This window comes from Aythya ferina, assembly GCF_964211825.1.
Source record: "Aythya ferina genome assembly, chromosome: 2".
Classification (NCBI taxonomy): Eukaryota; Metazoa; Chordata; class Aves; order Anseriformes; family Anatidae; genus Aythya; species Aythya ferina.
In genome coordinates this window covers 17,630,066-17,653,362 of record NC_140297.1, presented here as the reverse complement: position 1 = coordinate 17,653,362, position 23,297 = coordinate 17,630,066, and the positions used below count along the sequence as shown (strand labels likewise).

The 23,297-nt window shown below is 43.6% G+C and overlaps 1 protein-coding gene across 12 annotated transcripts in view; it reads right to left on the bottom strand.

The window, feature by feature from the left end:
• ABI1 (abl interactor 1) overlaps positions 1–23,297 on the bottom strand; it is a 76,827-nt gene that overhangs the window by 40,758 nt on the left and 12,772 nt on the right. For all 12 annotated transcript variants that reach the window (XM_084510690.1, XM_084510695.1, XM_084510694.1 and 9 more), the window contains exon 2: positions 13,505–13,672. In XM_084510690.1, the coding sequence (XP_084366816.1) occupies positions 13,505–13,672 (168 nt within the window). The remainder of the gene's footprint in view (positions 1–13,504; positions 13,673–23,297) is intronic.

The following is a 23,297-nucleotide window of genomic DNA, read 5'->3' as shown; positions in this document are numbered from 1 at the left end:
GGAACCAATGGCTTGTTAATTATATTTGAAAACAAGCCAAGAACGCAACAAATCTGCTGATTAGAAGTGGTCTTTAAAATAGAAGACACTTCAAAGGAGAAGTGCTTCAAGTGTGCAGCCCTCCTGATTGATGCTGACAGAACAACAGTTGGGATGTGCAGTCATAACGTGTTAACTTTGTGTTCAGTCTTCAAAAAGCACAAAATCAGATAAATGCTTGTGCTTATGCAAAGTCAAAATCCCAACTGTATGCATGGGTTTATTTCAGTACCTGAAATTGGATTTTAGTCATTCTGAATTGCATTTTTGCTGGGTATTCCTCAAGATATGCATGCATGAGTAGGTTCATTTGAAAAACAAGAAAAAATATGCTTATGCAAGCTCCCACATGAGAATTTCAGCATTTTAAAGTGGCTGAATGAGTCCTCCTTTCCTTACTGGAAGCAATGCACTTGTCTAGAATTAAACAAAACATACAAATCTAAATATAATCTCGACTGAAGAAAAGCACAAGGACAGAAAGGAAAAATTAAAAGGCTTCTTCAGTAGTTTGGACTCGCTAAAGAACCACCATGGGAGTAGAACAAAATTGTATGTCAAACGAGAAGCATTTTGTGTGCCAGAAAAAGCAACTTCATAGGAGATGAACATGTGCAATTGCAAAGAGCACTGCAGGTGGCTGAAAAGGAAACCATCTAAAAAAAGCCTATAAAAAAATAAACTCAACAGAACAAGTTTGAACTTTCTGAAAGTTTGTCAGAGGTAAGGAACTGAAAAAGCTGGAATGACAAGCCAGAACGTTAATGCCTAAAGGCAAAAAAAAAAAATGTAGCCCCCCACTTCACCTCCCCACGTTTATTTGTAACCTGGCATTTCAAAATTTAAGGGGGAAAAATCATAAAAAGTGACCTAACACAGCCTCGGTGTTAATTACTATGGTTTATTTTATCTCTAATAGCAAAAATAAAAGATTTTCCAAATACAGTGGTATGTTATGTGGTTAGGAGAGTGGACTTACTGTGCATAGCATGATTATTATTTTAATAAAGAACAACAAAATTCCCACATAAAATTTATTATTTGTCACATGTATGTACTTGGACATTTTCCGAATTAATTTTTCGGATGTGTACTTTTCCTAAGAACACACGAGAAATCCCATCAACCCACAAAGTCACCCCCCTTGCCCAAAAACCAGAGATGAATTCAGACACCTAGATGGTGTCTAAGACTGACAGTCCTGGGACAGACTGTTTCCCTAAGACATAAAAGTGGTGCCATACAGGTGGAAAGGACGTGGAGTATCCTCCAGCCACCTGCCAATGTAGCTTTGATTACAAATCATCCAAGGGACAAGTTATTTCCATACCTCTTTGATCCCACCTCATCTGATGGGGCCTATTTTTTCTCTTAGGCCCAGTGCTGGGGGGTGCTGTAAATAAGATGGCAGAAGCAACCCGTAGCCACCACAGATCCCATTTAAAAGCTCTCAGTACAATTATTCCGCCCCGTAGTTGACTTCCTACCCGTGCTACTACCTTTGGTGTGTTACTGCAGCAAAAAGCACTCCCGTGTCACTTCAACACCAAAACAACGAGTATCTGACAAGCTCTTCATTTTTGTTTTCAGAGACAAATATAGAAAAAGAATTCAACTCTCTAATCCAGTCTCTCCTTTCTCAATCCCCCTTCTGTAAACAGCTCTCTCCTGGAGGTGTATCAGAAGACAAGCCATATGCTTAAAAGCATCGTCAGCTTCACTCAGCTCAAAACCTCTTCCAAAAATCCCAGTCTCCACAGCACTGGGAACGAACGAAGACATTCGAGCAAAAAAAGGAGAGTTAGCAAAATCCCCTGACAAGTATCATAAGAGAAGGAACTATTTTGGACTGAGTCATACAGACGACTTGCAATTTGGGATAAAAAAATCAGAAAACAGACAGCTCAGTCACGCATGTATGACATTTAGGAGTTCAGAGGGAGGGGGCAGGGCAGAGAGGGAATTACTAAGGCTGCTGCACTTCTCCATTGCCATTGTAATTTACACACACACAACTAAGAGGAAGTTACACGCTCCTGTAGGTGGATTTCCTTCAGTCTCCTGCTCTTGGCCGCCACCCATGTGAAATACTGCTGTTGTATCTGCTGGGAACATCCGCGTGGCCTTGGCAGTCCCAGCAAGCAGCATGTACGCCTACTGAGTCACAGCCTTCCCCAGCCAAAATTCTTCCAGGCAAAGCCAGGGCACTCCAGCAGAGGATCCCAGCCTGCGAGGAAACCATCCCAGCACCTGCCCCCTCCTGCAGGATCACTGCTCAGCTCCATCCTGCCTACGGAGGCTGATGGCAAGCTGAGAGCAAGTACCTACCAGTCCTGAAGACAAGTCTTGCGTGTAGGCACAGAGGGTATCGCTACATCCCCCTGCTGAACATGTTATCCCAGCACTGTTACCCTAATTTCACTACCCAGACTGATTATATACGTGTTCAGAACTGGGTGGTCAGTTAAATATCTGTGCTCTGATTGCCATAAAGATTTAATGTGACTGCAAATGCTTGGGGAGAAAAAGAACGCCAGCCTTGGGAGATGATGTGTCGAAGGCAGTCTGCAGAAGAAGGGCAAAGTCTGTAGTTTTCATGATTTTGTCTCCAGGATAACTGATCCCACGGCTGGGGGCAGGCAGAGAGAACGAAACGCTGCCTGACGCAGGAGAATGGCATGAAAAAAGCAGATGGGACACGTCTTCAGTGTCACTTTAGGCAATGTCAAATGAACGCCATGCAGATGCTGGCCAGCAAACTGATCAAAGCAAGCTGAGGAAGGCACGCTGGTGTCCTGCAAAGATATTCCTGTTCCTCTGGTGGGTTAAAGGCTGCAGCAGCATTTCAAGAGAAAGCCCCGCAATAAGGAGCAGCACTGACTCATGCACAACTGGCCTTTGACCCAGGCAATAGCACGTAGCTCAGCACACACACAAATTGCTGAGCTCCAGTAACTGCATGGCAAAGCAGCTGGGATCGATTCGCTGCTACGCTTACCTGAACCGGTGGTGGGCAGTGAAATACTTCCCTGAGAGATAAAGGGGCACATCAGGATGCAATTTAATGGACTGCAGAGACACAGCTGTGCAAACTTCGGTGGCCTGCTCCTCCTCATTGTTTTGGTAAATCCTGATCTCCCTGAGGTCAATGTACTTTATGGATTTAAGTTATGTATATCTATCCAGCATTAGGGTTTACTCCTAGAAGGATATAGCTAGCATAAACAACAACTACACATTTGTTTTTAAAACTACCACGATGAAGAAATCTAGGCAAATGAGCAGCAGGGGAAGAGTACACAGAAAAATTATTGAAATCTTTAGTCTAATAAATCTGCAGACTGTTCACAATCTGCTTTTTTTTCCCCCCCCAAGATGTTTGCTTAAGTCATGTAATTGTTTGCAGAACCTCTGCTTTCTAAAAATGCATTTGGGAAAATTCACACCACGTTTTCTTTATCTGTTCCTACCGATTAGATAAGGCTGTTGAATAATATAGAAGTAGGTGGCCAGTCACTACCCAGCAACAAACAATCAGCAGCATTCTCTCGGTCTTACGTCAGGCAAACCTTTCACATGAAAAAACAGCCTTTAAAAAGTTTTGCAAGTACTTTGCAGAAAGAAAAAATGTTAGGTATGTTTATTCCAAGTAATTCAGCCAGCTCTAATAGAGAGCATCTCCAAAGTTTTTATGCGCTGTCTGAAGAACTACACGCTTAAACAGCCCCAAGAAATGCAATTTTGTAAAACGCTGAGAGATAACTTCAGCTCTTTGAAAATAAGATGCTACTTGGAGTTATGGCCACATCAAGCTCCTCTTGCTCCCAGTTTTGGGGGTCTAGGAGCAAGAAACAAGCTAAAGGGGAATGAAGCCTGCTATTCTCTGCCAGTCATGAGGCATGCTGCACTAACACAGGAATGCTTAAAGCAGCAAAATGCCAAGTGATTTAACTTCAACTTCTCTCAGAGAGAACTTCCAGAAACCATCCCCCCATTTCCTGAAGTCCCACTATTTGTTAGCGTGCCACAGCTTGTACTAAAGAAAGGGGAAAATTATTAACAAAAAGACCACAAACATCCCCAAAAGTTCCTTACCAGCTTTAGCAGCCAGAGTGGCACCAAACACTATCACTACAGCTGGGGTGCTTCCAAACTGTGTTATGTGAAGGACGAGCACCTCTGTGCTCAGCTGTCTTTCTACTGAGAAAGTAAGGCTCTGACGGACCTGTCTACAGATCACATGGATGAATTCACGTACCAGAACAGATATTCTTCATTACATTGATTTAGAAGACTAAAACAATGATATGTAAGTGGTGAGCACAGCATTCACAGCACGCAGAGGGGAAAATAAAACAAAGGATGGCTTGGCTCCATCAGGTTACAGGCTGATAACCCTGTCAGTGACACATCACGTTGCTGTCTCAACATGAGATTTAGGGTGTATGAGGAAACCAAACCCAAATGTAGTGGCACAACTAAGAGATTACATAGTTGAGAAAGTCTAATTTGTTTCAGGCTGTTTGCACTTCTCTCTTTACCTTAATGCCCTGAAATTACGTGAAGATAATGATATTTCTGGCTATGACTTGCAGGTTGCACCTCCCAAATGGAGATCGTCCTCAGTTACTTCAGCAACTCATCCATCACCAGCAGGTCAGGAAAACAGTGCCCGGAGCTGCAGCACTGGCGTAACACAATATTGCTACCTGCTCTCAAATGCCATGTTTTACCTGCCAAGATACACATGTAGATCAACCGCGTAACTTTAGGTTCTGTGTTTTTGTTGTTGTTGTCTGTAAGAACATACAGGTTTAAATAGCATTTGATTTCTTTTTCTAATTAAAAGGAATGAACAATTTGTTTGTCCACAAGCTGGCATGTTATCAGGTTAATATGCACTACCTATCAGTAATTAAGACACCAAAAACACGTGTGTTGCTCAAAAAAAATCAGCAACACCTCTCCTAGGAGATAAGCCTTATCTACAGAAGAACTCATCTCATTTAGTCCTGTACTATAACTGGCCATTACTGTATTTTGCCCAATATTTGTCTTAACAACACATACAAGGAAATCCTATAAACGCACAACAAAGGATCAGCTTCCCAAAGATGACGTTTATCCCCTACCCAGTCAGATAAAGGGTGATTTGTGGTTTGAAGGCTTTTCTCGCATCCTCACCCAGCCTAGTTCTGTTCAAAACCACACTGTAAAGAAAAAAATCCCCTAAAACACTGAGCTCAACAGGGAAGCGGAATTTCCTACTATCAAATCAAGCCCTTTGGCCATTATTCAATGCTTCATTGTTCTTATATTTGCAAGGGATGGCTCAATAGACCAAAGCACTGATATGTTCTGTAATTTCCATCAACATCCCTCTAAACTGTAAGGTCCCTATCCTACCTGCTCTCACGTTGTACAGAAGCCTGACAGCTTTTAATCATACCCTTGTTGCTCCTGTTTTTGCCACGCAGAGGAGTTCCAGATGGCTTGACAAGATCAGACCTACGCTTGACTTACAAAACATTATTTTCTATTGCAAGCAAAGAACAGAGCAGCAAGTTAGAGAAATCACAAGTTGTGCTTCTGTCTCCATGACGCTACACTGAACTGTGCTGACGGATCCCCTGTAAGTAACAAACATCCCAGGGCAACACATGAGGGAAGAAGCAAATGCTTTTAGGCACAAACAGGTGAACCTACAGGACCACTGTACATTAGTATTCATAGAAGGTTTTATTCATGAAAAAGCCATTCTTATTTAGCAGATTCTCAAAGAGGAAACAAAATAGAAGCTCTGCGATCCTGTGCTCCTGCACTACATTCATTTTCATGCCCATATAATATAATTACACACAGTTCTTAAATAACATAACCATTTGCTGGAATTAGAAATGAAGATTAGGCTCTCCTCTGCTCTCATGACACCCCACCTGGACTGCTGCCTTCAGCTCTGAGGCCCCAGCACAAGGAGGACATGGATGTATTAGAACAAGTCCAGAGGAGGGCCACGAGGATGATCAGAGGGCTGGAGCACCTCTCCTACACAGACAGGCCGAGGGCATTGGGGTTGTTCAGCCTGGAGAGGAGAAGTCCCCAGGGAGACCTTACAGCGGCCTGCCAGTACCTAAAGGGGCCTACAGGAAAGCTGGGGAGGGACTCTGTGTCAGGGGGTGTGGTGATGGGACAAGGGGGAATGGTTTTAAACTAAAAGAGGGGAGATTTAGATTAGATTAGACATTAGGAATAAATTCTTCACTCAGAGGGTGGTGAGGCCTTGGCCCAGGCTGCCCAGAGAAGCTGTGGATGCCCCATCCCTGGAGGTGTTCAAGGCCAGGCTGGATGGGGCTTTGGGCAACCTGGTCTGGTGGGAGGTGTCCCTGCCCATGGCAGGGGGTTGGAACTGGGTGGCCTTTAAGGTCCCTTCCAACCCAACCCATTCTATGCTTCTACAAAAACAACAGCTTTAACAATCTATTTTTTAAAACTGAGGAAGAGGCAGACATATTTTATGATGGTTACTTACACGCAGCCAGCATTCCAAGTGGAAATAACTGAAAAAGCAAATCATGGCATCCAGTAGTTGTTACTCAAACTGTGTTAGTCTAAAACATATTACTATTTTTCTCAAAAAAGAAAATCCCTGCCTACAACACAGCTTTTAGCCAAACAAATCTTGATTTCTGTTTCCTCCCCACTTTCTGTCATGGCACTAGCAACAGGGTCAGTTAAGAATCACAAATATTCTCCAGGGGAATAAATAGTTCTGAAATAATATAACACATGAGCCTATTTATAATTAGCTGCTTTGCTACGAAGGATGTGAATACGTACAATTTCACACACATTGTTTTTCCGTACATTAAATGGAAACTTTTGTGCTCTGCAACTGGCCCCATCATGCCCAAGCTTGCATTGTCCCACTGGTGCTGGAAAGGGATGCTCACCTGGGCACAGCAGCCACACGACAGGTATTTGTTAAGGTTAACAGTCTGACACACTTCCACACTCAAGTTACAATAGGATCTGTCCCAGCTTTAAAAGAGCAGCTAATAAGTCTCTCGTATACCTCCCATGAACTAGTCTGCAGTGAACCAGTTCTTTCCTATGTAACCTGGAGAAGGTATTTTACGAGACATGCACAACTGACACATAAATGGGTCCCTAAAGGCTGTTTGGAAAGAGAAGAAAGCCAAACCAGCAGCAGTATAAAGAGTGTCAGAACGTTACCACGGCCTTATAATCTACTCATGTGAACCATTACCTGGTTCTCCATTTACAGATCACCATTAACGAAGTACTTTCACCAGCCAGCAGAAAGTGCTAGGCAATTCCTGTCCCGGCTGCAGGAGAAGCCCAGCCACAAGCACCCAGCTCGCGTGTTTCAGTGACACCATACAACCGAGACACCAGCTCTGCCGTACAGCATCTCCTACTTACCTTCTCCCTCCCTTTCCCCAAATATTGTTAGCTTAGGCTTAACACTACCCAGCCAACATCAAAGATAGCTGTGCTGGATGGCACGGATATGGTGAGCAACTTAACATTTTGGCAGCTTGTTACCTGCTGCTGCATCTCACCCCTATCTCTTCCTCCATTTCCTTCCTCCTTTGCCCTTGTGCTAGCAGAGTGTTGGCAGAGGTGAGAAAACCCTAATACAACACGAAAACAAGAGCTCCTTAAACAAGCGGTTTGTATGTGAATAGACCTGAAGTAGAACGAAAATTAATTTTGGCCAACAATCTAATCAGGTGCATCTGAAGGGAAAAAAAAAAAGCCAGACTCCTGAACTTTAATATATGACTTCACAGGAGGTTAGCGACACGTTTCATTTATGTGATGTATCTACCAGATACAAGAGGTTTTCATTAAAAAAAAGATTGCGCAAACATCTTTGACTCGTTTGCTGTACAAAGTCATCAGGAGCCTTCCAGAATAACATCCACAGTCCTGGGATTTTTGCTTTGATTTCAGAAAGCAAGAGGCTGCATCAGGCCTCTTAATTCAATATCTAAAGCTTATGTCCAAAACCCCACAGAGCAGAAAGGAGGCTTTTATGGTCTAAAAGAGACTGGATGTGATCTGTCCAGACTGCCCTTCGACCAGAGTGTGGATTAACAATGAGCCTATGACGGATCTCACTACGGTGAACAGCTATTCCAGTTAGCTATTCCCCAAAACCACCTTCAAACCCAGTACTCACAAAAAAAGGTGGGAATAAAGAATGACAGGAAACAGAAGTTTCTGACTCAATTTCTTCTTCTCTGCCAAAGCAGCTGCCCTAGAGGAGTCACTGTGGTAGTCACTTGGTCATCACAGAAAGGGTTACAGCTGGTTTTTCACAGCCAGATATAAAAATAAAGCATTCCCATGATAGTTAACTCATCAGCCGAACGGCACAGGAGTTAGACGGATCCTCTGTGTGTTCGTTTGTGGTCATGAGGAGAATTTCCCAACAGAAGAGCTGACAGGGCAAGCCTCTCGTGTTATGTTACCTTCTGAGCAACTCATACATAAGGCGTAGAAGCTGATATGAACAAAGTTAACAATTTTCTTAAGGAGAGAGATAACCAGAGCAGGCACAATACAACTTCTGAGAGCCTTGGCCTCTATCACAGAGAGTACAGGAAGAACAGGATGTGAAGCAAAGGCCACAGAGATAACTGTCAGCACTTTATTAGGAAAGCAAATGCCACCCAAGGCAAGGTTAATTTAAACAAAGGGGGCAAGTTTCTTCACCACATTAGGAATATTTGTGTCTGCTCACAAGCGAAGGCAGTGCAAGAAAAGCAGAAAGATGCCATTACCTTCCTAAGGCATACATTAGATAATACTCTTGTTCCTGCAAAAACAGCGCTTCCTCACACACTTTTGGATGCATGGAAAGGAAAGTTTGTATGAAGTGGAGCTAGCAAGGATTTGTAAACACTGCAGGGCTGTGGCTCAGTCACCCCCCAGTCTGCAAAAACACACGGGTTTACTCCACCTTGGGTACATGGCCTTGCACCTCACCAGCTCTCCTAGGGTAGTTGCTGGCTCCATCCTCAGGTTTCTCAAGGCTCCTCTGCCCTGAAGCTCAGTCATTCAGCACGAGCCAACTTTCCTAATTTAGAGTTATCCCCAGATTTGCTGAGGACATGCTTGATGTTCGCAGTGGTCTCTAAAGAATGTTCTGAACAATGTTAGTAGCACTCAACCATTTCCTAGATCTGGCTAATTTTCTTCCCACTTAACAGTCTTTGTCCAGCCCATATGCTCTTCATGTCAGAGATCAGAGTTTTATGTATCCTGTTCCTTTTAAACAGGCAACTTTAGGGTGAAATACCTGAAGTTGTTCCTTGGAACCATTAGGTGGAACTGAACAGTACCATCCATAGGCATACCGAGAGTAGCTGAATAATTCATGCTTGCTCCCAGGCATGGCCATCCACAGACATCAGCAGATGATTTGTCATGCTTTCTACCCTCTTTCTGCTTGGTTTTCAACCATGAATTTGAACTGTGCTGTGACCATATGCCACAACCCATGAATGCAGTATTGCATTAATCCAAGACAGGGACACTCAGAGAAAGCTCCTCCCCATAAACTAAAACACAAGGAGTCACCACTGTATGTGCACTACCTTATGCCTCTTAATATCAAAGACCTGCTGACCACTTAACAGCTATTACGCTCTTTTCTCCTGGCATCGAAGACCAGCCAGCCTGCTCAACTTGCTACTGCTTACAAGTTCATCCCTCTAAGCCCCAGAGCATCACTGGCAGAGCTTCCCTGAAGCCTGAATCCACAGGAGGTACCAGACAACCATACTGCACAAAATGCATTTGGCTTTCTGCTTGCCAGAGTTGTGTGAACCTGCTTGTGTTGAGTTACACGTGCAACGGATTAGACATGGGGGCGACAGGCAAGACTCTTCTAAACCAATTCAGTAATTTTCTGCTTCTAACCTTTAGTGGTGACAAAAGATGCACATATATTTTCTTGCTGAGCATTATGCTTTCAGAACACTTTTCTGTAATAGCCCTCATTTTGCACTGGAGAACAGCTTCAGATGCACAGGGGAATGTTAACACTGAAGATTTTAAGGGGTGCATTGTTTCCTGGTGTAAAACATTTCTTAAAAAGGAGTCTATTCCTTTCTTCGTGATTCAACAGGCATGGACTGAAATACTGAACTATTAAAAAAAAATATTTATGACCAGGAAAAAAAATAGTTGCTACACCCAGGACTGCAGCTGCTCAGACATAAACATTTGTGAGAGCTGATCAGTTCATTTTTCAGTTGGACACAGTAAACAAGGATGTCCCTGTCAACATCTCTCTTCTCTGACAGCTCTGGCTCCATCAGATCTTCATGCTCCTGAAGCTTGTGGAAATGAAGCAGCAAAAGTGTATCTTAGGAAACATACTTTAAGTTAGCTCTTGTTCCTGGGGGGAGGAAAGAGGAGATGGGAGAACCACCAAGAAACCTAAGCCACAAGAGCAAAAAAGCATAGGCCCAGCTTTCTAGAGGGGCAGTTCTCCCTTGTCAAATGTTTATGAAGAGCTCCCATGTGAAAGCTATGAAGAGATGAACTGTTGACTTCTCTGCTAAATGACTTTTTTTTTTTTAGAATAAAGGGGAAGATACTACAGGATTTATTCATTTATTAAAGAATTCACTCATGGGCTTGGGGACGCATGCAGGAATGACACAAATGAACAATATCAGTGTAAACAGCAGACTAGAAATTAATAGCATAAATTTCATTCAGAGTACAAATACAGTGTTTAACATATCAGCAAGGAACACGAGAAAATTCTTCATTTATTCACTGAATTGGCAAACACCTTAAGAAGTGTCATGTACCAAATGTTAAGGTCTTCATTCCTGTCCCACTTCAAAGTCCGAAGTCCTTTCTGCTGTCTCCCACTGCAGGCTGACCCTTTTACTCTATCACTGTCCGGACTATGCATTCATCCACCTTCCCTAAAATCTCTACAAAAGAAAACAGTACCTGTTCCAGACACCTGACGTTTCAGATACTACAAAGAAAGCTAAACACTTAGCTATTGCTGTTTGGTCCTCAAGGAAAGTTTCTTTTGGGTCGCTGCAGCTGAAGACAAACAGCTCCTCCCCAGCTGAACCACTGCTCTGCTAAAACCCAGCATTTGTGGGTGAACAAGTCATGTGGGGCTCAAACCTTTCCCCTGCTGCCCTTTTCACACCAGTGTCCCATAGGGGAAGTTCAGAGGCCACACCACGACAGTACTTCACTCAGGCTGGCTCTGTCTTCGTACCCTGCATCAGAAGTAGCTGAACTTCTACCTGAGGTTTCCTCCCCAAGTATCAGAACAGCTTGGAAAGGTCAAAGTCAGTAGCAGTGGTTTAAACCAAAGAGCTGGGCTGTATATGCACAGCTCTGTATCATGGGTGTAGTAAATAATTATGTTGCAGGCCACCTCAGACCGCTACATCGCAGCTGGAAGTCAACTCTGACTGCAGAAAATATAGATGCAGCTGAGCTGGCTTTCATGTAGCAGCCAGAGTAGAAGCCTTTCCTGGAGCTGTTCGCTGTCTGTTCAGAGCAGTGCTCCCTCACCCCAGCGTGATTACTCACATGAAGCTTGCTCTCAACACACAAAAAAGAGTTGAATTCATTTTTTCCTATAAAAGCAAGCAGCTTTTCCATCTGTACGATTAAGTTCCAGTAGCCAGAACAGAGCACACCTCCCCATTTAACTTTTCATGAGTGCTTTTTCCACTGAAGGCGGCACATAGCTAGGAAAAATGTCGAGTGGCTACTAATCAAGATTAGCTGTCCAGTCATTTAGGCCAGAGTCACTCTGGAAAACATGCACAGAGAACTGAAATAGCGTGGCAGTACTGCGTGACGGAGGTGCAAGGGAACAGAAACTGCCCTTGCAGAGCGCTTGTTACCAGAAAAGTTTTAAATCAAATTGAACCTTACCCCACAGGTATCTGCTCTGTATTGCAAAATCCAGAACTGAGTTAATTGACTGTCGGTGCCTTAAATTTGTGTCTCTAGGTAATACTTCTGTGTTGAAGAATTTCATTTTGAGAACAGTCATCCCCATGCTTTAATGGTATAGAACTATTCACGAGTGATACAAACATGGGAAAAGATGCTCCAGAAACTCAGATTTTAGGAAGTCCATCAAACTTGCTGTGCTGTTTCTTAAGATGTGCAGTTTAAGCATTTGATCGTGTACATTTGAAAGCAAGCAGCTAAGCTAGTATGTATCACCCATATCTAGTTTAGTTCTACAGAATTATTCCACAGAAGTTCATTTATTAGCAAGGATTACTCTCAGGAAGGAGCAACCAGCGACAGAAACTACAAGTGACCTTGCTGAACACTGCTCAGAAGCTCTACAAAGCACTGATTGTTCCCAGTCTTTAGCAAACAGTTCATGTATCAGGTGACCCAATAGCTTTCAGCATAGTGCCTTCAGTTCAAGCAGCAAACAGGACAGAGGGTTACCAGCTTTTGTGCTGGTATCAAACATTTGGGGCTTTTTCCATGGTTAGTCATATCAGCGGGCCAATGAGGATTTAACAATAACCGCCTCACACACTGAGGCTCTGAAACACATAAGAAAAGATGTGTTCAGTACAACAGGACACGCAATGTTTGTGAAGGCCTGCTGGCTCAGTCCTTTGTGCAGTCACTTCTTTGGAGGTAGTCAAAATCTGAGCACCACAAAACCTCTGAATACTGCTTGACAGAGCACCAAACTCATCTCCAGCAACTGTACTTCATCCTACTTCACTGTTTCAGTAGCAACTACTTTTTAAATACTTGTTCCTGCTTTTAACTCTTAGTTCTTCACACACACAAAGTCAAGAAGTGTTTCAGAAAGGTTTGTTACTAGGAAGGCCCTTCCACCCACACTGGAATCTCCTCCCTGCTGACACACTTTCAGGGGAACCACTGAGCTGCCATTTCACAAAGTTTTTGGAAACCATAATTACTCTAGGAACAGTAAACAGAGGTTAGCAGGGCCTACAGGGATACAGACAGCAGAGGCCATGAGAAGCATTTTCTTTCAAGTTCAAGCAGTTCGGTCTAAGACATACCACTAGCACAGGACTGGCTGACCGACAAGGTTTTAAATTCACTGACCGCACTGAAGAACATTTTCATTTGAATCCTCTGAATTCCTTTCCTTCAAAAATAGAATACTTTTCCTTACCCCTTCCTCAACTGCAGCTTCTGATTCTGGAATCTTAATAATTAAGTCCAGCTTTAAGCCAAATATAGTCCTAGTGCTTCTTGATAAAGGATCTGTTTCATTTCAATCGTGACCTCCATCACAAAGTGGTTTTTATAAATATTAAAAGAAGAAAGTCTTACCATTTTCAGTCGCATTACTCAGAGAATTCAAAGAAGACAATGTAAACTATGCAGCTCTCAATAATACAGGAGGCAAGATAATGCCTCTATTAAAAAAGATTACCTGGGAGATATGGTTGATTGAGGACTCCATCCTCCGTAGCTGGGATGCCTGGATGTCCAGCAGTTGTAATACATTGTTGGCCAGTGCATTGATCTGATAAGCAACACTGGCTAGAGATTGAGTTGTGTAGGCTTTGGTCTCTTCTAACGCTTTCCTTTTATCTGGAGCCTGTAAAGCAAAAGAACAAGATGTTTGCTTAAGGCCAGGAAAAGGGTGGGGGTTGGGGAAAGAGAGGACAGGAACAAAAAAAAAATACAACCTATATTTAGAAGAATCTGTAATCAAGAAGATCTGACTGTGCAGTCAGACAAAGTACTCTATATGCATCTACGTTAAAAAATTCTCAGTAATAAAGAGCAGATAAGGAATTTGAGAAATATTTAACCATAACATCACATGCCAAGAAACAACTCATTCAGTAGAAAAAAATAACACTGTCGTGATTTGTTGGAGCTGTGTTTCTGAAGTCTGCCCATCCTTCGTTTCCAGAAAAATCTCCAGCTCCCTAGGAACACTGAAGCGTAGCTTTCATCATCCCTTATGAGATCACGTAACCCAAGCCACTTAAATCCAGGAAATATTTTCCCACAGTCGGGTATCCCCCGCTGCACACCCTGCCTGCACAGCCACCCCTCCGGCTGTGCCGCGCTGGCTGCTGCTCCTGCAGCCCAGGAGCAGGGTGAGCAGAGCATCAGGAGGGCGTGCAAGGGGCTCCTGCATGCAGCAGCATTTCTGACATTGCTGCTCCTCGTGGGAAAGCTTAATGAACGCTCCTGGACGACTGGGAGCTTGGTGCTGCCCTCGCTTGCTCAGGTACCATTAATGTGGAGCAGCAGGCACAAAGAAAAGAACTGGAAAATGTCACTGTCCGTAACCAGCAGCTGTCTGTGCCTTGAATCTCACGCCCCAAGCCTTCTCGTGAGCGGAACAGGAGGAACCAACACCACCTCCACCTGCAAAGCACAAAAACCCCACTCCAAAGTGCTCAGTGTATCACAGTTTGGGGGGTGGGTACTTCATCTGCTACCCAGCTCGCAAGCTGCAGCTACCCAGAACTCTTCCCCTGGGAGGAAACGTGCTGGGCATGAGGAAGGACTCTCAGGTGATGGCTCAGTACTAGCACAGTTTCTGCTGCATTTTATTTATTTGCACTGTAGTCAGCATCAGCAACCGAAAGGGAAGGCACGTTAATAAACACTCTCTTCAACTAGACTTCTGTTTTTATTGTTGACCCATTTGAACAATGTTGCAGACAACCGTATGCATCACAATATTGAGCACAAACTCAAAGTTTGCATTCAAGTGAGCCCTGTGCCTCCTGGCTTCCACGCACTTACCACCCCTGTTCTTGAATCCTGCCTCTGACTTCATCTCAATATTTTAGCGTCAGAGTATCCAAGTTGGAAAGGACCCACACGGATCACTGAGTCCAATTCCTGGATCCCCAAAGGGCCACCCAAAAAAAAAAAAAAAAAAAAAAAAATCAGACCATGTGTCTGAGAGCATTGTCCAAATGTTTCTTGAACTCCAGCAGGCTCAGTGCCAGAGTTGAGTTAAATTTTAGTTTAACATCCATAAGTATTTAATAATCATGCCCCTCACTTAAAGGGCTGATAAGGCATCCTTGTCTCTTGCTTTAGGGAGAGAACCAGGAGGCAAATGGCTTGGATACATTATAAAGTCGCAGCATGGCAGAAGTACTGCAACCCAAGCTGTTGTGCTACCTTTTAATTAAAGATGATTTTAACCAGGAGTGAATCCCACCCCCCAAACCTGGGAATTTGTTTATATTCATGATTAATGTTCCCAGCAGTGCTCTGACACGCACTAGAACACCGAGTTAAAGCCACCCTTCAGACAGACTCCCATACAGATGCCTTCCACAATGCAAAGCAGGCAGCACAGTTTATTGCAATCTGTTGCCAAAAGGTAAAATAGCATCACATGTACCAAGATCATGCTAGGCAAAAAAAATAAAAATAAAAAAAATCAGTATTTCTGAATGCAAACAAAGCTGCCTTTTTAAGGTAGCTTAAAAGAATGTTGATGTTTCTAGATGTCAGAAAACTTTGATAGGAGTCACCTACTTTAGAAAAATTTCCATGGTGAAGGACTTGTTACTACTACAAGCTCAGGAACCAAGTTTCCCTGACCACCCTGGTTCTCCAAAAAGGCGTTTTAAATTTCAAATCACTAGCAGCAACTTTAAAAGAAAAAAAAAAAAAAAAAACCTACCACACTGTCCTACCGGTTTTAAGCCCAAAGAAAACAACAGATTATTTATATCTGAACTACGGTGAAAATGCAGGTAGCAGAGTGAGATATCTAAAAGGGAAGTTTTACTGAATTGGACAAAGCCAGTAAGCGTAATTCTAACTTTATATTCATTGAAGCATAGATGTAAAGCCTTCACTCATGCATTTTATTACCAAGTTTTAAGTAAAGAGTGTCAGACTAAACAGTAACTTGTTACAAAGCCACAGCACTCAATTACTGAGTGTTTTCAAATGAGAAAACTCCAATGTATAAAAAGCTTATTTTATTCTATAATGATTTATTAATCAAATGCCTCGCCCTAAACACCTAAAGTTTCGGTTATTTGCCCAAATGACTGGTTTGGCAACAAGATTAGATGCACAGTCTATTTAATGTCCTAGCAGAATTACTTTGAAACATTTTCAAGCCCTGCAGATAACCCAGGCAGTTCACTGTGCAGTTTCCATAACAGTTTTAGTCTAAACTAGCTTGACATCCAGTCTTCTGCACTGCTTAATTAGGACTGTCAGTACCTGTGAGATACAAGCTAAAAGCTTCACAGTATGCAAAAATCAGGAGTGGAGATGGAAAAACCAAGACCATCAGCAGGAGGGAGCAGGGATTTCCCATGTTCTTCAGCTGGTATTTTCATCTGTCTCTAAAAAACTGGAAGTGGTATAGATGATATCACGCGTACAATTCTTTCAGGTACTTTAGTAAAACACAAAAACAGCTCAATTATTTTATGATTTTGTATTAAGAACTTTAAAGACACTGTTGTTTCCCCCATAGTTCTAGGTATAAGCAGAAATTTTAGAGTCATTTAATAGTAAATTGAATATTCGTTAAATCAAGATCATCACAGCTCTTGAAGTTTCCCTTGTAAAAAGCTCCCACTTGTATCTCCAGCATCTCCTTAACAGCAATATTAGTGTTGCAGAATTGCAGTTTGAAATTGCTTTCACATAACTGGGCTTAATATTAAACAGAGAAAGCTTCTCCTACAATCCAAGTGAATACAGAGACAGTTGGACCAGCATGGCATTCCACACCGCACATCGTGTATTTTTGTCAAACTGGTATCATAATACTTCCTAAAAAGCGTTAATTATTGTATTCAAGTCTAAATTGACTCTGCACCCAAGCAAACTGCCACTTGTCTACTGATTCCTCAGTTCAGCAATGCTTCAGTGTCAAAAGATGAGGAATCTGTCCATCAGTCAGCAACTAACCTTTACAAATGGCATTTTCAGCCAATCCTACCCCCAAAGCACCACTCACAGAGGCACATCCCCAAAACAGCATCTGTGCAGTGTACGAACCACCTGCCCTCCCAACTCTCTCACTCCCAGCTCATCCCCACCATGTTTTAGTTCATCCAGCACAGAGCTAACTGCATGTAGCAGCTTCCTCCAAAATCACTTCAGCTCACGCTACAGAGCATCTCTGGAAGCCAGGTATTATACTGCAAGCACGCCGATCCACATCCTCCATACCTTTTCTCCAGCCCCTGTTTTTCCTCTTTCCACTTCAGTCCCACTTACTGCTCTGGGAATTCCCTGCAAGATGCCCCACCAGAAAAGCAGGCTCCACTTGCCAAAGGTCAGAAAGCCCTCATCAGGTTGCATCACCCTAAGACGAGCAGCCCTGCCAGGAACAAATTACTTTGCCTCCTGAGTGTGTGGCATGCATCATTCCACATTTTTCATCAACTGTTGAAGTAAGTGCAACCTCAATTATAGAAAAAATCCATCTATGAAAAACTACTAATAGAGCACTGCCCTAAAGCAGCCCAATGATCATTGAACTAAATAGAGCTGTTACTTATTCAGTGCCCAATATCCTTTCAGATGCTTGGCATCCTGTTCAAGGGCCTGATCACTGCACCCGAGCTCCAGGAATCATTTACAGTCACTTTTCCGTGCCTTTGCTGTTCTTGCTCAGGATACACTTAATGAATTCAGCAGCATGGTACATTTGTTTTTGCTTCAAGGTAGGCACAAGATAATTGTTCAGTTTTGCATCTTGGTCACCTGATTGAAAGAAAAATCATTACTATGATCAGTTGCCACATGGGTTTAGCAGTCTGTCGCCTATCAGTATTCACCAAATAAAACTATGCCATTCAACAAAGTTGTCAATATGCCCATTTTACTCCCTTTTGTTCATGTCATTTCTCTAACTTCCAAGTTTATAGAGCACACACTTCCTGGTAAGACAGGTCTTATGGTTGAGGTTTCAAAATTCTGGTCCTGACAAAGACTAAAATGAATTTTTACCAAAAACAAACAGCCCAAACTTTCAGCTTAACCTAGCTATAACCTACAGCACCTCGTTTTTTCCAGTCAATTGGAAATACTTTTACAGAATGGTGAAGACACGTATCCAAGTAGTGTCTCGGAGACTTGTTATCAGTACTTAACCTCCCTGAGAGCCAGCTGGTGCCACTCAAAGATAGAAGTTTCTGAACAGTGGCTTCCCCACTCAGAAAACAGGATCACTTCACCTATCTAAAGCAAGAGCTAGTGACATTACATGGATCTTTTAGAGGCAGCTATGAGCTTAACTTTGCTGCTTCACTGATCTGAAAAGGCTTTTAATAACTCAAAGCTGGACCACAGTCTTAAGGGCCTGTTGTTTTTTTTTTTAAATAACTTCTGATTGCTATTGGCAAAAGGTTTGGACATTTCTAAACTATGCACAACATATGCTCAGCTTCGACCAAATATTCCACATTCAGCTGCAGTAATGTCTCAAATATTTAAGTACGCCAAGTACACGAGATAAAGTTTATCTGTTTAAATCCAGAGGTCACTGTAAATACAGGTTCCCTCTTACCTATAGCTCACGAAGGTTGCTTATAAAACATGAACATGATGTATTGCGGTAGACCTTTCAGGCTGTTATTGACAATTATTACAACAGATCAGTTGGAAGGAAGAGAAAGCCCAACTGGCAAGCCCCAGCAGCAGGTGCCATGACGTTGCATGTTCTGGAGAAGTTTCAGGAGCCACCAACTTACCCGGGAGCCATCCAAGGAAATGGGAACAGCCTGGTTATTACCTGAAGGTGCTCACCAAGGACCATTCAAGGTTTTTCTTGTCACAGGTGTAGCCGTAGGGGACATACCTCATTTCAGAGTGGCAGCGGATACCAAGGCTTTAAAATTTACAAGTAGGTGTTGCTTACAGTCTTTACATACACCATCCAGATAAGGCATAGAGTAGGAACCAGGTGTGTCAATGCCTCCTGGAACAGCCTTACTTGATGCATGTCATGAGCACATGATCTACAACACATGATACTACGACGTACTTCAGTGGGACGCTGCATTGAGTCCTCCCCAATACCCACAGAGCTATGCTAGGCCTGATATTTATCTGCCAAGAGTTACAGGTGGTTCCTCACCTCAATTCCCTCACTGGAAAACATAGCAAGCCACGAGGAGACGTGGTTCAGAGGTTGAAGCTCAACCTTTGCCCAATATACTAGCATGAGACATCCTAACACCCCAGGTAAGACTTCAGAGGGTTACCAGTAGGCTTCCTCTCCTGTCTGACTTCAACATAGCCAGCCTCAGACCAGCCACCTTCCATGTTCTTGTTACTAGCACCACCTGCTTTGCCACTCATATCATTGCTACCATCAGTAAAAACAATTTTGGGAAATATAAAAAGAAAGCACTTATGACGGGGAACAGGACGGGACTTGGTAAAGCAAACCCTGTCTCCATACAAAGAGGAGCTGAAGCCACAAGCACAGATTCCAGAGCCCAGGCAAATCTCAGCTGAGCTGCCTCACGAAAAGCAGCGCTACAACGCGTGCAGCAGAAAACCATTCAGTGTTTCACAGAAGTGACTTGTCATAACTTGTCGTTTTGTTGTAGTTTTCTACCGTTCCTGAATCTGTGTGGGGTGTTGAAAGCTCGGGATTTTAGAGCCCAAGAGCTTGCAGGCTATGAATAGTAACACACTGCAGCCGCTGAACATGTCCGTCTCCCGTCCAAGGCCTTCTCTCCAGGGGACTGGCAGTCAATCCTTGCCCTGACAATGAAAACAAGAGAACAGGCTGCCCAACACACCTCCTCCTCCTACGCAGCGGGGAGTAGCGTCAAGCAGGAGTACTGAAGCTCTCAACCACTTCACTGACTGGTTGGTCCAGGAGCACGAAGGAATTTAAGACGGAGGAGGCAGGGAAGGATGCTCAGCCACTCAGAACAGCTCTAAAAACCTAAGATCCCTCACACTACGATAGCCCCGAAATTAAAACCAGGATGATGAAATGCTTTCAAGTCCATTCAGCAAACAATTCCTCCTATCTGCTGAGGCACAAATCCTCAAAGGCAGGGGGACGGGCATCTACAATTCATGCAATCCATCCAGCACAGGCAGACGAGCACCTACAACCAGCTCAACTCCCCTCCAGCGCCCACGAGCACTATTCCAGTGGTATGAAATAAGACTGGGTCTGTTCAGTTTCCCCAAAGATAAGGTGCCGTAACTCAGCCCTACCGAGCGCAGAGGAACTGGCAGAACTTGAATCTCCTCTCCCCAGGTAAACACCTTGCAAAACAAAGCTGGCGCTGGTTCAAGGCACCAGACGACGAGGCAATTGCCGCCACAGCAGCAACCACACCACAGCCCACAAGCAGGGTTTCAGTCTGATCCTCTTTAGAGACAATATTTTGGCAAAAATCACCGACCAGCCAGCTATTCCCTATCGAAGGTCAAGGCACACTGGATTATTGTAGGGTGACCACCGCACAGGACAGCCTCCCAGCCCGTCTGCAGCTCATCAGCTCTGCTTCTGCCAGGCCCTTCCCCCAAATCCCGTATATGCTAGACAATCAGCTAGAAGCAAATCCTTCATTTCCATCAATAATATTCCCCTGACCAGTCCTGAATAGGCTTGATAGCAAATTAGCATCTCTATGGGCCGAGACCAATTTAGCCAATCTGCCCGTGGCCTTGCAGATTCGCTTTCAGCTGAAAGTTGCTCTTTATCCTGGGAAAGGACTAGAAGAAGAAGAGTCTCGATTTTTCTCATCATCTTCTCTTTGGGGGAAGGTAGAGGGAAAAAAAATTCTTCATTAGTGAGAGAAATTAATTCCAAAGGAGAGTTTAAGGGACAAGCATATATTGGATGTACTCACACGTATACAACAGTGGTCGAAACTTTGGAGTCTTGATAACAAAAAAAAATGCAAGATGAGTACATACATCAACATTTCTAGAAAATGTGTTCACTTTTCTCAGATTCAGGTTATCAGGTCCCAGCCCCTTCTGACCTGTACACATGGCACAGAACTGTGTCTCTGAGATTAAGCCCTCAGTAACTACCTTACTCTCATAAATGATTTTACCTCAGCTGAGACAAATCCGCGAGATGTGACATTCACAATACCCTGACACAGACTTCAGTAGGGCAGAAGCAGCTTACAAAAAACACACTAGGATCACCCTTACAGAAAATAACTTTAAAAAAAAAAACAATTGAGGAATTCCATTTTAATCCAGGCTGCGAACATCGTAGCAAGAAACTAATCTATCCAACAGGAGAGGGATTCACAAAGCAGGGCCGGCTCTGACAGATGGAGCCCAGGCAGATATGTGCCAGCTGCTCTAGCAGCGCTTTCTGCCCAGCGCTGCAAGCAGTGCTCGGGCTGGCTCTGGACTAAACCACTCCCCCTTATTTAAAAAAAAAAAAAAAAAAGGGAGAAATATATGTAAAAGGGAGAAATATATAGCATTAAAAGCACAATTTTCAGTTCTCCTGCCAAATCCAAGAGAGATGTCATAGTAAACATGCGTGTTGGCAAAACACATTGTTAATATTTCACTAGTTAGTGGCTGTGTGTACAACAAAAATAGCACAGCAGTGAGCGAAATGACAGAGGTAGCCGTGCCCAAGCGTCATTTTCACACAACCCTTGTACAATAGATAGGGCTTCAGGACCGCATATGCGGCAAGCTTAACAAATTTTGTCTACTGGGTCTTATTTCTGTGTTTTACATGCTGCAGACAACAAGCTCCAGGGCAGACACTGCATCTTCCATGCCTGTAAAGCACTGCACAGCATTAGTGCTCGCAGGTGCTTCCAGATTATGCTCCTGACTTCCCTGCAGTGCCTGTGATTTGCCTTATGACATCCCATCATTACACACACAAATTCCTTTAGAGCTAACCAAGCCGGCTCTGACACCAGAGACATCAACCACGGCTCTACACACAGACCATCAGCCAGGATGAGGAGCCTTGGTGCTTCCACAGCAATCTTCCCTCTGTAACGCCGAGAGAGCTACCCAAGGCTTTGGGGAGCGTGCTTATTTTGGCATGCTAAGCAACAGATAATAGGGAATTAGAGACCTCGTGTTCCATTTGTTTCCTTATAGACTGTCTCTCAAATATTGATCTTTTGTTTTCTGGTTGTAATGGGGCTTGAAATTAAAATGGCTCTCTGTTGACTTTGCTTAAGTGCCAGCATCCACCCACAAGTTTTAGCTCTTCTAGCAGGGACAGGCTCGCTGGCAAGCCAGAGACCCAGAGGAAACTACAGGTAAGGAACTGCTCCTGGTGTAGGTTGGTTTTGGGATTTTTGGTGGGAATATGAGGGAGACACTTTAGTATTCAAAAGTTACCTTAACCTCCTCTTTCTAATAAGAGTGGCAGCGACACAGACCCTAACTGGAGTGAGTTGTCCAAACCAGGGGAATTTTTTATGTCGTGCAAGCCTCTGAATCAAGGCAGCTCCGAGCACCAGTCCGGGGGCAAAGTTCTTTAGTTCACATCACACAAAAAGTCACTTTTAAAAATAACAATCATGATTTCTTCTAGGGATTTTATTTACCTCTTTCAGTTTACTTTCAAGTAATGGTGGGTGCTCAGGCAGTTAAAAATTTTTAATCTCAGTTTTGACAAATTAGACTGAAGAAGTAAGCCTAGAATATCACAACAAACCTATACCTGAAGACAAGCAACGTCCTAAAACTCAACAACCTTCTATAAGAAAGCTTCCAAGACCACCTTTTCTTTCCAGATCCTCGCTTTCCAGCCCTCCCTACCTCCAGGCAGGCCTGGAAGCACACCAGACTGCCTTGAGCAAGCAAGGTTAAGACAACAAGATTTAGCATCAAGGGTCAAATGACAGCACAGCCTCACCACGTTCAGGTAGCACGGATTGTGTGTCAACATTGCTCTGAACTCATACACCAGGGTACCTCAACAGCTGTTTGAGGGATAGCTGCATACAAGGCATAGCACCTGAAGAAGCATTAGGTAAAAGCAAGGCGGCTCGAAGCTATGCTCTGCCTTGCTCAGCTCCAGGAAGAACCCCAGCGTGCCGAAACACAGAGCCAGGAGTCAGCCAGGCCTTCAAATACCGGCTGTGAAAATGCCCCTACTTCAGGAAGAGCTGGCATGTTGCAGAAAGTCGCTGAAAAACAACCTCCGTGACTGTAAAATCCGGGCAGCTGCTGTGAAGGCAGCCTACAGCCACCACAGTATTTTTGAAACAAAGAAGAAAGCCACGACCATTACA